Below are 15,408 nucleotides of genomic sequence, written 5' to 3'. Positions count from 1 at the left end.
AGAAACCTGAGGCCTTACTCACTGAAGAACTACTCAAGCGAGTCCACAGCTCATCTTTTTCTTTTCTTGTTTTTCAGATTTTCAGCTGCATCTCAAACTTATCCTTTACACAATCATTTTTAATTGAACAGCAATGTACTTCTACAGCTAGCTAGCTAGCGACAAAAATAAAATAAAATAAAATAAAAATCCAACATGTTCGTCTGAAACTATGTTGCAAGATCACAGATCTTATTTTTAGGATTTGCCTTCAATCTCTTAAATTACAATCTACAAACACAAAAAGTATAACCTGATATTTATACTATGTAATAAAATGTTGTAAATATGTAATACTAGTACGAGACAACTACATTTTTTATTCTAATTACATTTTTCAAACGTCATTATGATATAAAACAAATATTGTTAAACTTCTCTGTTCTACGTATAACAATATAAAATGATCCTTCATGAAAACCTGAAAAATTAGCCCATCTTCGTCCCTCCTTCTTTTCTTGATCAATTACACATCTTTCTTAAAAAGAATCTAAATTAAACACGTAAGAAGTTGACCTTCATTGACGTTAATACTATGAAAATAATAAATAAAAAAATGCGTGCAAAATACAGGATGCATATTCTGGATTTCTGATCAAATAAAATTACTAGCTAGTAACAACAATTAAAAAGAGATACGTGCAAAAGGGAATTTGAGTGCTAATTAATTAAATAGTCTCTCCGTTTATCAGGGGAAAAAAAAAACTTCTTTCTCTCATAGGGGACTATATATATAAATAAATAAATATATATATGATATATCTCTCCTTTTCAATTGCGTTATTTCTTAATTAATCATGCACATCTCTTTATTATTAGTATCTATATATATCGAGGACGCTTCTATGATTACCAAAAGAAGAAACAACGTATATGAATAATATTTCTAATTAAGAGAATGTACTTTTGTTTCACACACCAACCGTACGTCAAGCCCGTAAAATTAAAGTCAAGATCTGAACACACACACACACACATCGTAGAGAAAAGGGCCGGCCACCATTAAGCAGATTTGTCAAAATATCCCATAACGACCATTTCACTGTTATAAATCTCAACACTAGCCAGTTAAACTTAGTTATAATAAACACCACACTCAATCTTCAAATTTCCAATTATAGAATTTACTAACCTTTTGGTTTAGGAATTTGACACTTTTTAAAGTGGAAGTTCACTTTCCCTCCAAACCGTTCGAAACTTCCAACCAGACATAGTTACCACCAATATCACCATGTTTCTCTTCTTCAGTACCCAGAACTCTCTTCTTTTCCTCTACACCAATATGATCTTCTTGTTCCTTATCAGTTCATGCCCAACAATATGCCTTTCAACCTCTAGAGTATTCTTACCACAACTCCACACACTAAACCCATCAACCAAATGGCAAAACAACATGGAAAGTTTTCTTAAAGCTCAGAGAGGAAGCCATGTTAATGGCATTTCGGAGCTCAAAACCTACCTTCACCGCTTCGGCTACCTCCTACCTGAAAATGCTAATTTCTCCGACGCATTCGACGCCACGTTCGAGTCGGCAATCCTTCATTTCCAATCAAAACTCGGGCTCTCACTTTCCGGTAAGCTCGATTTCGACACCATGTCTCAAATTTCAGCTCCGAGATGTGGTGTTCCGGACACAATTAGTACTTTTACGTTGCATGGGACAAGGCATTACATGTATTTTCCCGGGAAACCCCGGTGGGCTCGGCGCATGCCCATGAAACTCACGTACGCTTTCTCGCCGGACTACACCATCCGATACCTGAGCTCGTCGGAGATTAAAGCGGTTTTCAAGCGCGCTTTCGCCCGGTGGGCGTCTGTTATACCGGTGAGTTTCGTCGAGACGGAAGACTACGTTTACGCCGACATCAAGATAGGGTTTTACCATGGCGAGCATGGGGATTCGGAGCCCTTCGATGGGGTCCTAGGGGTTTTAGCCCACTCATTTTCGCCCGAGAACGGGAAGGTCCACCTCGATGCGGCGGAGACGTGGGCGGTAGACTTCCGGTCGGAGAAATCGGCGGTGGCGATGGACTTGGAATCGGTGGCGACACATGAGATAGGGCATTTGCTAGGGTTGGCACATAGCTCGGTTAAAGAGGCTGTTATGTACCCAACTTTGAAGCCCAGAGAAAAAAAACTGGATTTGCAGCTTGATGACATAGAAGGAGTTCAAGCTCTTTATGGATCAAACCCTAACTTTAATATTGGCTCTTTATCGGAGTCCGATATATCTACAAATCAGGCCGTCAATGTTCTCAGAAAAAGTACTAGATCGTCAATTTTGGCCATAGCTTCGTTCTGGTTTTTTCTTTATTTCTTTTGCATGTAATATTATTTACATATATAGCTTGTTAATTACTAAGGTATCGTTCATTTTATCGATTCGAGTTTTTAATTCTAGGTTTTTACAGTAAAAAGTTCTTAGAAAATGTCACATCTAACTTTTTTTGCTATAGTAAAAAGCTCTAAAAAAATATCACATCTCAGTTCGAATTGAAAACTCGAATTCGCGAAGTGAATGAGACCTAAGTAAAGTTTATGAAGGACCCTGATAGAATACAATATATATATATATATATGTATGTATGTATATATATATATATATATATATAGAAAACGATTTTTCTTAAAGAATTTAAAAAACTTGGTAGAAAAAGATGTCACAATATATATATATATATATATATATATATATATATGTTACCATCACGGAACACATTCTATGAAAGAAAAAAGGTATGTGTGTATCATGATTAATCCTTATGGATCATTGAAAGAGGAAGGGGCAAAATATATCTACTACCTGCGTTTGTGTGTGTGTATACATATTTCCTTGCTTCAATGCGGTTGATGCATGATTTCTTTAAAGATAAGTTAATCCTTCCATATATATGTATATATGTATATATATAAAGGTAATCTTTATTTCTGTTTATAATTACACGATGATAAAACGATCGAAGAGGATTGACCTGCAGGTTGGTAAATATCATGCGTTTGTCCCATGTTGAAGATATCTCCGAGAGTTGCAATTTATTTTTGTTAAAGCTCAGATATCAAAATTATATATGTATCCCATTTTTGGTCACTAACCCAGTTCAATAGATAAATTAATTAGATCTCTTGGATGGTACTGTTTGGTTAGGGGAGCCTTTATTAACTGATCGAATTTTATATAGAAGTTTATAAGATTATTATAAACGTTTGCATGTCACTATCGTCTTGTGAAGCCACTCCTAAGAAGGGTCGGCACAATTCTTAATTAGAGATTAAAAGAGAACAATTATAAATTGCTCGTTTAATTAACCATGAAAAGGACAAGACTAATTTTGTTATTTCCATGGAAAGCAATATTTAAGACAATGTTATTCGTGTAGCTTAGATGGACTATTTTTATCAACTAGTTAGCTAGGTAGACAAAGATTAAAGTGTTTTCTAAATAAACGAAATAATTATGTCAGATATTGTTAGATTTAACAAAGAATTTACGTGATAAAATCATTGTTGCTGTTCTAGCATTGTTTACCCATCCTCTTAATATATCATTTTTTTTTTTTGGAAAAGAAATTTGACATTGTAAAATCATTCTGAAAAAAAAGCTAGATTACCAAAAAAACGGAATATTATATATAATTTCATCTTTAGATTTTCATAAATTTACCTAAATTTGAGTTCATACAATATCTACGAATGTGTCTATATATAGACTTATTTTTAATAGTTACGTTTTTATTAATGATTATTATAGCGCGATAATAATTTAGTTTCATTAATTGTTATTTAATTTTTGAACAATTATCTAAATTAATATAACTATTAAATCAGTATTTTATGATTAAAATAATAATATTTATATATAAATAAATATTTAAATAATTATTAAAATTAATGCGTATGTATGTATACATGTATATTATTTATGAATTATCAGCTAGCTAAGATAGAGTTACTGAAAAAGAAAGTATGATTGGAAAGTCAGAAGTCTACATCGAGTGATATAACTGGCTCACCAACCAAATTTGTTTGGCACCCAATACTTTACGCTGTGTAAACTTTTTTTTTTTTTTTTTTTTCTTTCAAGAAGGTTGTTATATCTTAGGTTCGTGTTTGAAATTAAAAATTAAAAATTGTTCGGTGCACGTAGTACTACTAAACACAGGCAAAGTGAGACTTTGATGCTCAATGTAATTGGAGGGACGAAGAATAAGAATGGTATAGAGTGTTAGAAAGATAAGAAATAGGAATGATGAAGAGGATTGTAATTATTTTTTATGTTATTTGGTTGAACGAAGAGAGTTAAAAGAATAGATGATAATTATTTGTTAAATTATTATATTGTCTATTTTACTATTTTTAATAATTTATTATGAAAGATAAAAAAATAATTTTATTTAAATTTAGGTGGATTAGTTGGATCTTTTTATCAAATGAAAAATTTAAAATTGTGGGTTCAGAAAAAGAGGAGACCTCTCCTTCCTCTTCTCATTCTTAACAAATAAGAAATTTACTCTCTCCCTCCACCCCTTTCTCTCCTGCCAAACATATCCTGAGTCTTTCATAAGTAATTTTCTGATTAAAAAACCATCAGATTATCAACATGCTGGCCATGCTTTTAAATCTTTAGCTCATAGATGGCGGCGATCATCGTGTGTATATCCATATGTATATATCGTAAGAGATGTACATGGGAAGAAGCAAAAGCAAGGATCAATAATGAAATTTTGTATGTATTATATAAAGGGTGACGATTTTTTTGCAATATTCTTGTTGTTATCTCTTTTTTAAAAATACTAGTATTTCATGCTTATAAATTGTCAGATTTATATTAAATCTAGTCAAAAGTTAAATTAGATTAAAAAAATAATACAAATTTGACGGCTGATAAGCATAAAAAAATTAATGTTGACGGTAGAATTTCGTCAACAGATAAATAATTGAGTTATTGTCACGACCCCAAAAATAGGACTGTGATTTTTAGAGTTTAATTAAAGAAAAGTAACTTAATTAAACTAGAATGTTTAACAAAAATACAAAAATAATACATAAATATCAATATGTTTTGCTCCGGAGACTTTCTTTTACAAATAATATCAAAACAGTCCACAAGTTTAAACTTTACACATCTCAGGGACAATGCCGACCAATACAGATCATATACAAATATACAGTACAACTTTCGTATTTAAAAACTGTAAATTTCTAATTAAAATAAGCCATCTCGTATCTCGAGCCTTCAATCCGTTGGTGTCAGCTTGCCACGTTCCTAGTCAAGCTACTAACTCTGGAGGGGGAAAATTTAAAACAGGGGTTAGCCTAATGCCCAGTAGGAGAATATGAGTATATTACAATGAAAAACAATTTTAGAAATAAAAGTTTAAGTATTTGAAATCCTCAATTCTAAACCTTGACACTTGCTAGCGGTAAACTCAAAACTGAAAATCTTAAAGGTGTAAACATCTTTTGAATAAAACGGATAACTATGTATTTTAAAACCATTTTTTTAAAAAAAATACTAAAACTTTCTCAAATTCATTTTTAATAGTACAAAGAATCTAATCATTCAGGTAATCAACAAGTACCAAGTACTTGTAATTCTATTTAAATTCTAAAGCATCCTAGAACTCGAAGTTCATAGGAGAAGACTAGAAATCCTACACCGGTAACTGGAATGCTCTCTAATAGTACCATACATAAAGTCTAATATCTGTGCTAAGCCAATATACACCCTGCACGGGTTCTGGGTCCTGCCCCTAAAAATACGATCTCCATATCCTACTCTTCAGGCAATCAAGCACACTAAGTATCTAATTGCTCATCAGGTCAGTGTTCAAGAGTGAATTGCTTATCAGAACAGTGCCACGAGCTCTACATGTTTATACACCATGCTCGAATTAATTTCTAACTCGAGACATATTTTCTTTTCTGAAATTCCACTTTCGTAAACTATGATTCGCGAATATCAAGTGTTCCAAAAGGTTTTTCATATATGTATGATTACTCCACATATATTTATTCATAGACTTTTCAAAAATCTTCTTAAAATCACTCACCAAGAAGAATTGAATTCTTCACCAAAAGGAAGAATTCCTTGAAACACTTTTAAAAAGGATGAGAAATACATTCTCATTCTTAAACATGGTTATAACCAGAGAAGTGTGAATAATTATGGCTTAAAACTGATTTTCAAACATTTTTGGGCAGTTTCAGTTGCCACCGGTCGACCGCTAGCAGCAAAGTGTAACTCCACCGGTCGGCCGGTGGAGTACATACCAGTGGCCCGGTGTGGGCGAGCGGAGCTATTCCGCAAGCTAAAACAACTTGCTGCTTCAGCAAGAAACTTTGTCAAAAACCTGTATTTTTGAATCACCTTCACCAATAACTCATGGAAATAAATTTTATACAAATCCAATATACCAAATCAAGGGTTGTAAACTAAAATCCTCAAGTAATTCAACACACTTCTCCATAAACCAAGTTCAAAGCCCTTTATCATCAATGAAACTCAATTCTTGAAACTCAATCCTCAAAATTCAGGAATTTCACCAAATCAAAGAGAATTCATAACTTCAAGAGGTGCTCAACAATTTCCTTTGATCAATCACCAACTAAACAAAGCTAGACAATAAATCACCAAATTTTAAAACCAAAAATTGAAAGAGAAGAAGAAAACCCCTACCTCAAATATAGTTCATTCTTCAAAATTTCTTGAGGGATTAGCATCCCAACGTCGTCCTCGACATTTAGAATCATGTAGTGTCGACTTCCACCACCGGAAATGGCGACTCACGGCGTGGGCGGCGGCGGAGCTCTGGTGAGTTATCGGGCATAATGGATTCTCTACATGTAATTTGGATGTCATCTCGTTCTCCTCTCTGTTGTGAATTCATAGAAACAAAAATCACTCAATTCTGATCAAGAACGAGTGAGATATGATGTTTTGAAATTGAAGAAAAAATTTTAGAAAGAAGAGAGAGAAAGAGTTCAGTGAGAGAAAGCTCCACGAGAGTGAGAGAGAAAATGTCTCGGGGAAGGAAAGAAAAGGAAAGAAAAAAAAAGTCCAATCTAACTAAAATATGAAATGGCCCATCATTTCTGTTCTGAAAAATTAGTTGCTTACACTTTAAATCTGTTCATGAGACAACAACGTCAATTCCAAAGCAATCCTTTTTAAAGGAGAAAAATCCTTTACATGATAATTTTAACTGAAAATATTTTACTAATTTTAGATTAATTAACCTTAACAACCGGATTACACTAATTAATCTTAATTAATTTGATCGGATGTTACAATTCTACCCTCCTTAAAGGAATTTCGTCCTCAGAATTGGAATAAGGTCTAACCTAAAAACCTTGACAAGAAATGCAAGGAAACAAATGACATTAACGATTTCATCACTTCATGACAACTCGTGATTTCTCCACAATGCATGCCTTTTATACATAAACTAGGCAAATTCTTATTTCTATATACATGTCCAATCAATCAATTTCTAATGCGAAGTGTTATGCGAGGTTATAATATAAATGGACAAAATCATCACATGCATAACTCTTATACAGTGCCCATTTCATTCTAGATTTTTTTAGCATCTAGCTGAGCATCTCAAGCTAAGTGCTAGAGAAACTCTCCGCTTCGTCATATTCGGATTATCTAAAAGAATGCATTCAACTCATTCAGTTCTTTACCCTCACACATGGACTGATTTAACGTCCGTTACGAAAATACGTGCAAACCGCACTACGTGTCTATTGAGGTTGTAAAAATGACTTCAGTTGAAAATAGACGTCTAGGGATTTCCAATGAGCTATTACATGCCCTATTTTGAGCTTTTTAAGTGCCTCAAAAATAGTTTTCAAGAAATCAAAATGCTGTCCTTTCCTGGTTTTGACAGCTTTTGGGAAGTTTCTACATGAAACTTTCAATGCCCATAACTCGAGCTACAAAACTCCAAATGACGTGACTCTAATTGCTACACATTACTAATGACATGTTCTAAATGATAGTATCGGTGGTTTAGGTGCAGCATACACAATTCTAGGAGTTGGGGTTCAAATTCAACTTTTTTACGTTATGCCAAGAACGTAGTTCTAACCTTTTTGACAGAAATAATCATAAAACATTCCACATAATTTTAAAGAGTATAATTCCAGTGTTCAAATAAAGTAGACATCTGAAGCTTTGAAACGAGCTATCATATGCCCAAATCTGATACCGTTTAACCTCTGACCAACACATTATACGAAATCAACGTATGTAGAATTTTCTGTAGAATTATGCAGAATTTTCCTGCATAATTCCTAAACTTAGGAATTCAATAACTTGAGCTATAGGTATCCGATTTGGATGAGTTTTACGGCTACGCGAAGCTTATAACGCATACTAAATGGTCCTTAACTCACTGTAGATGCAGCAACTACAGTTTTAAATTTGGGTTTCTAGTTCATGAGTTTTTAGTTTTTATCCAAGATATAGATTTAACACACCCTAGTAAAATATGCTCAACTATTTCCACAAGGCTCCTAAATTGATATCTCCAACTCCTATAGAAACTAGACTCAGTGGCCTTCGATTCGATATGCCGCATGTAAAGTTTGGAAATCAACAAGGCCCTCAAAAATACGTAACAGAACATCAAATGGTCTGCCTGGGAAAATTCTTATAATTGCATGAAATCCATCTTGTCGACTAAATGACTTCAAGGTTGATTTTAGTGCAACATGTATGGTCTACTATTAATTTTGAGAAATGTCCAAAATGGTGTTCATACTTATCACTAGAACTACCCGTTCTAATTTCACATGAAATTGACAAAACATCACTCTAGGGTAATCTAACTCACCATCTTCAGTCCGAGGAAACTCAACCTTAACTGCTGAAGAAGTTCTTCCCTTCAAAGCATCACTTTGAAATATAAAGCGTAAGCAATAATGCCATTCACATGGTAGAAAAGAGCTGAATGCGAAAATTTTTCAGGATAGACATCCTAAAACCTATGCACTAGGACTTTTTGTTTTTACTGTGGATTCACACGTGTCAAACGATGGAAAAGAACCTCCATCTTGTGACTTTGCTGGCAGCATCATGACATTAGTTGTCGCAATCAATCATTCTATTAATGAGGAAGAAATGAAACTCCAATCTCAATATAATAAAACCATTCGCCTAGTTCAAGTCTTCATCAGTTTCAGAATTATGGGATAAGACATGGCAACGCATTATCATCCAGGAATCTCATATTCAAAATATCATCAATTCCAGCTAGAAATCAATCAGCAACATGGACTTTCAATCACTGGAATAGAGACACCCCATTCTGGGAATGATCAAACACAAGTACGTCAATCATCGACTTGGAGTCTAGAAAGTCAAAGAAATTCTCATAATCGAATTTGACTATAGAAAAAGAACCGATAGAAATCTGGTATCAAGTATATATGAAACCAATTAACGACCGGATCTCCAAAATCCACTGACTGAATGAGGATTTTTGAAGTCAAGATTGAGTACATGTTTCGCACCAATGATAACTATACACTGGAAGGAAATGAACGATATGGCATGTTTTCGTGTTGAGAGCGAAATTATCGAGACTAACATTCGAAACAATAAGTGGCCTTGATCTTAGAATAATATTGAATCGTGATAGAAAGGTAATATAAATCAAAATATGGTTATCTAGTAGGAAGACCAATTCCAGGTTAAAACAGATTAAAAATAAAGCTCAAAATTGGAATCCTGGAACCTGTGGGTCAGGATCTACTACGCTTCCAAACAAAAGTTAAACCCAATTAATATCAGCAATAAACTTCAATCTCTCGATGGGATCCATCGCCACCATCATCATTATCCGAAGAAAGATCGATATCTCATTAACTCTAGGATCCCATAAAGCAACCCCTCTTGAGCAAAACACCCTCAAGAGATAAAATAACACATTACTGAATTCAAACAAATAACTAGAATACGAATCTAGATTGCAAGACTAAACTTGCACATCCATCAAATCGAGAAAAGCAAAACAATGAGGGAGGGAAACATCATCGATCAAAATCTGCTGGAATCCAAGTCGTCACGCTCCATCGACTGAAATCTTTACATTAAGCGGATCAAGAAGAGGAAAAGACTAATAGCGATATTCAAACTGTACGAAAGTAAAAACAAATATCATTTTCAAAACTGAAACTCTCGTAAAAATTCTAAAGTCAATACTGACTTTGAATAAGAGTCAAGAGCACTTATGGAGACAAATCAATAAACATCGGGTCAAAATCAATACTTCCCGAAAACTTCAAAGTCAAATTTTTTTTTTACTTCGAACTTCATATCGATAAACATCGATAATAGAAACATAGACTTCATCCACCAAAGTGCTCTAGAAAATGAGACAGACTATAACGTCAAATTCTCAAGTGTAACTGTATCATGTATTCACTGGTATGGTACGACATGTCCCGACACAAAACTGTTAAAATAACAACAAAACTCAATAAACACTCACATAGGCTCAATTTCCCATGGAATTTAAAGCCGTGCTCTGATACCAAACTGTCACGACCCAAAAAATAGGACCGTGACTTTTGGAGTTTAATTAAAGAAAATTAACTTAATTAAACTGAATTGTTTAACAAAAATCACAAAAATAATACATAAATATCAATATGTTTTGCTCCGGAGACTTTCTTTTACAAATAATATCAAACCAGTCCACAAGTTTAAACTTTACACATCTCAGGGACAATGCTTACAAATACAGATCATATACAAATATACAATACAACTTTAGAATTTAAAAACTGTAAATTCCTAATTAAAATAAGCCACCTCGTATCTCGAGCTTTCAATCCGTTGGCGTCAGCTTGCCACGTTGCTAGGTAAGCTACTAACTCTGGAGGGGGAAAAATTTAAAACAGGGGTGAACCTAATGCCCAGTAAGAGAATAAAAGTAGATTACAATGAAAAACAATTTTAGAAATAATAGTTTAAGTATGTGAAATTCTCAATTCTAAACCATGACACCTGCTAGGGGTAAACTCAAAACTAAAAATCTTAGCAGGTGTAGACATCTTTTGAATAAAATGGATAACCACATATTTTAAAACCTTTCTTTTTTTAAATACTAAAACTTTCTCAAATTCATTTCTAATAGTACAAGGAATCTAATCCTTCAGGTAATCAACAAGTACCAAGTACTTGTAATTCTATTTAAATTCTAAAGCATCCTAGAACTCGAAGTTCATAGGAGAAGACTAGAAATCCCACACCGGTAACTGGAATGCTTTCTACTAGTACCAGACATAAAGTCTAACATATGTGCCAAGCTAATATACACCATGCGCGGGTTATGGGTCCTGCCCCCAAGGATACGATCTCCATATCCTACTCGTCAGGCAATCAAGCACACTAAGTATCTAATTGCTCATCAGGTCAGTGTTCAAGAGCGAATTGCTTATCAGAACAGTACCACGAGCTCTACATGTTTATACACCATGCTCGAATTTATTTCTAATTCGAGACATATTTTCTTTTCTGAAATTCCACTTCCGTAAACTATGATTCATGAATATCAAGTGTTCCGGAAGGTTTTTCATATATGGATGATTACTCCACATATATTTATTCATGGACTTTTCAAAAATCTTCTTAAAATCACTCACCAAGAAGAATTGAATTCTTCACCAAAAGGAAGAATTCCTTGAAACACTTTTAAAAAAGGATGAGAAATACATTCTCATTCTTAAACATGGTTATAACTGGAGAAGTGTGAATAATTCTAGCTCAAAACTTATTTTCAAACATTTTTGGGCGGTTTCAGTTACCACCGGTCGATCGCTAGCATCAAAGTGCAACTCTACCGGTTGGCCATAAGAGTGCATACCGGTCGCTTGGTGCGGGCGACCGGAGCTGTTCCGCAAGCTGGAAGAACTTGCTGCTTCAGCAAGAAACTTTGTCAAAAACCTGCATTTTTGAATCACCTTCACCAATAACTCATGGAAAGAAATTTTATACATATCCAGTATACCAAATCAAAGGTTGGAAACTAAAATCCTCAAGTAATTCAACATACTTCTCCATAAACCAAGTTCAAAGTCCTTTATCATCAATGAAACTCAATTATTGAAACTCAGTCCTCAAAATTCAGGAATTTTACCAAATCAAAGAGAATTCATAACTTCAAGAGGTGCTCAACAATTTCCTTTGATCAATCACCAACTAAACAAAGCTAGACAATAAATCACCAAATTTTAAATCCAAAAATTAAAGGAGAAGAAGAAAATCCCTACCTCAAATATAGCTCATTCTGCAAAATTTCTTGAGGGCTTAGCATCCCGACGTCGTCCTCAACATTTTGAATCATGTAGTGTCGACTTCCACCGCCGAAAACGGCGGCTGATGGCGTGGACGGCGACGGAACTCCGGTGAGCTATCAGGCGTGATGGATTTTCTACATGCAATTTGGATGTCATCTCGTTCTCCTCTCCGTTGTGAATTCATAGAAGCTAAAATCACTCAATTCCAATCAAGAACGAGTGAGATATGGAGTTTTGAAATTGAAGAAAAAATTTTTGGAAAGAAGAGAGTAAGAGAGTTTGGTGAGAGAGAGCTCGACGAAGGTGAGAGAGAAAATGTCTCGGGGAAGGAAAGAAAAGAAAAGAAAAAGCAAGAAAAAGAAAAAGAATAAGAAAAAAAAAGGAAAAAGCAAGAATGAAAAAATGGGCTTGGACTCTCTGTACAAGTTTAGTATCTAAAATTCAAAGTCCAATCTAACTAAAATATGAAATGGCCCATCATTTTTGTTCTGAAAAATTAGCTGCTTACACTTTAAATCTGTTCAGGAGACAGCAGCGTCAATTCCAAAGCAATCATTTTTAAAGGAGGAAAATCCTTTACGTGATAATTTTAACTGAAAATCTTTTACTAATCTCAGATTGATTAACCTTAACAACCGGATTACACTAATTAATCTTAATTAATTTGACCGGATGTTACAATTCTACCCTCCTTAAAGGAATTCTATCCACGGAATTGGAATAAGGTCTAACCTGAAAACCTTGACAAGAAATGTAAGGAAACGAATGACATTAACGATTTCATCACTTTATGACAACTCGTGATTTCTCCACAATGCACGCCTTTTATACATAAACTAGGCAAATTCTTATTTCTATATACATGTCTAATCAATAAACTTCTAATGCGAAGTGTTATGCGAGGTTATAATATAAATGGACAAAATCATCACGGGCATAACTCCAGTGGATCGTGTCTTCTCGAATTCCCGCCTTTGCTCACGCCGTTTGATCGCAAACTTTCATCTCTGCCATTGGATTACTAATGATTTCATCCAACGGCCAGGGGTCGAGGGCTTCCTCACTTTATAAGGAGCTTCTCCACCTGAATTAACTCATCAAATTACAAAAATCTCGACGTTACTCTGCCAAAATTTCCCTTGAACTCCCCCATTCTGGTTTTCAAGGTATTTCATGAGGATTTCCCCTGCAAAACTTCAGATTCTCCCCCCTTCAAGTTTTCTGGTGAGTTTCTCCTTCATAATCTGCCATTTTTCTTTTACCTTTCGGTTCATTCGCCTTGTTATGGCTCAGATGTTTTTTGCTTTCCTGCACTGATTCCTGTTAGTTTATGGCGTTATCATTGCTAGAAATTGGCATTTAGGAACCATAAAACTTATTTTATGCATCATATGAACCTTCATGGGCTAGTTTTCTAGGCTTCTGGCTAGCCGCAAAAAGGTTTAGGCTTCGGGTTTTGGTTGTTTGGCTAGAAAATATGGGATCAGCTTGAATGGTCATCATTGCAATTGAACTTGACCTTTTACTTGCAATGTACATTCGATGCCTTGATGAATGTTCAACGCTTATTGACTTGGTAGTTTTTTAGGTAGTGGTCGTCTGTTTGTTTCCTTTCTTACGCTTTTGACTTATAGGATTTTAACTCTGTTTTTTTATATATTACCAGAACAATGACTCCCAAATCATCTAGTCATCGAGAGGGCCTTTCCACCTCTACCGTAAGGTCGGATCCTTCCTCAACCATCGAGGCTTCATGGACCACCTCATCAGGCGCCGACTCCGTCATAAGGGATATCGACGAGTTTATGGACGAAGTTAGGGCCGATTCTGACAGCGTCGACCGTATGGTCAAAGGCGATGACGATGATGACTGTGTGGACATTACCACAGTGGGAGGACCCGTCTGACATTTTTCTTTTACCTTTCTTTTCATACGCGTTGTTATGGCTCGGATGTCTTTTGCTTTACTGCACTGATTCTTGTTGGTTTATGGCGTGATCATTGCTAGAAATTGGCATTTAGGAACCAAAAAACTTATTTTACGCATCATCTGGACCTTCATAGGCTAATTTTCTAGGCTTCTAGCTAGCCGCAAAAAGGTTTAGGCTCCGGGTTTTGGTTGTTTGGCTAGAAAATATGGGTTCAGTTTGAATGGTTATCGTTTCAATTGAACTTGACCTTTTACCTGCAATGAACATTCGACGCCTTGATGAATGCTCGACATTTATTGACTTGGTAGTTTTTTAGGTAGTGGTCATCTGTTTGATTCCCTTCTTACCTTTTCAACTTATTGGATTTTAACTCTGTTTTTTATATATTACCATAACAATGGCTCCCAAAGCATCTAGTCGTCGCGAGGGCCCTTCCACCTCTACCGTAAGGTCGGGTCCTTCCTCAACCGTCAAGGCTTCATGGACCACCTCATCAGGCACCGACTCCGTCATGAGGGATATCGATGAGTTTATGGACGAAGTTAGTGGCGATGCCAACAGCGTTGATCGTATGGTCGAAGTTGATGACAATGATAACTAAGCGGACGTTACCGTAGTGGGAGGACCCATATGCCATTTTTCTTTTACCTTTCAGTTCATATGCGTTGTTATGGCTCAGATTTTTTTACTTTCCTGCACTGATTCTTGTTGGTTTATGGCGTGATCATTGCTAGAAATTGACATTTAGGAACCAGAAAACTTATTTTACGCATCATCTGGATCTTCATGGGCTAGTTTTCTAAGCTTCTGGCTAGCCGTAAAAAGGTTTAGGCTTCGGGTTTTGGTTATTTGGCTAGAAAATCTGGGTTCAGCTTGAATGGTCGTTGTTTCAATTGAACTTGATCTTTTACCTGTAATAAACATTCGACGCCTTAATGAATGTTTAGCACTTAATGACTTGGTATTTTTTTAGGTAGTGTCCATCTATTTGTTTCCTTTCTTACCCTTTCGACTTATTGGATTTTAACTCTGTTTTTTTATATATTACCAGAACAATGGCTCCCAAACCGTTTAGTCGTCGAGAGGGCCCTTCCACTTTTATCGTAAGGTCGGATCCTTCCTCAACCGT

General features: G+C 35.1%; 1 protein-coding gene across 1 annotated transcript; it reads left to right on the top strand.

The window, feature by feature from the left end:
• Positions 1 to 1,432: 1,432 nt before the first annotated feature.
• Positions 1,433 to 14,255, top strand: LOC21404626 (metalloendoproteinase 4-MMP). Its single transcript, XM_024176813.1, has 2 exons — positions 1,433 to 2,334; positions 14,015 to 14,255. The coding sequence occupies exons 1-2, from the start codon at positions 1,433 to 1,435 to the stop codon at positions 14,253 to 14,255; spliced, it is 1,143 nt and encodes a 380-aa protein (XP_024032581.1).
• The last annotated feature ends 1,153 nt before the right edge of the window (positions 14,256 to 15,408 follow it).

The sequence above is a fragment of the Morus notabilis genome, unplaced genomic scaffold (genome assembly GCF_000414095.1).
Source record: "Morus notabilis unplaced genomic scaffold, ASM41409v2 Scaffold1009, whole genome shotgun sequence".
In the NCBI taxonomy this organism is placed as follows: domain Eukaryota; kingdom Viridiplantae; phylum Streptophyta; class Magnoliopsida; order Rosales; family Moraceae; genus Morus; species Morus notabilis.
Note: the sequence above shows the minus strand (reverse complement) of the source record. Positions and strands in the feature narration are given on the sequence as shown.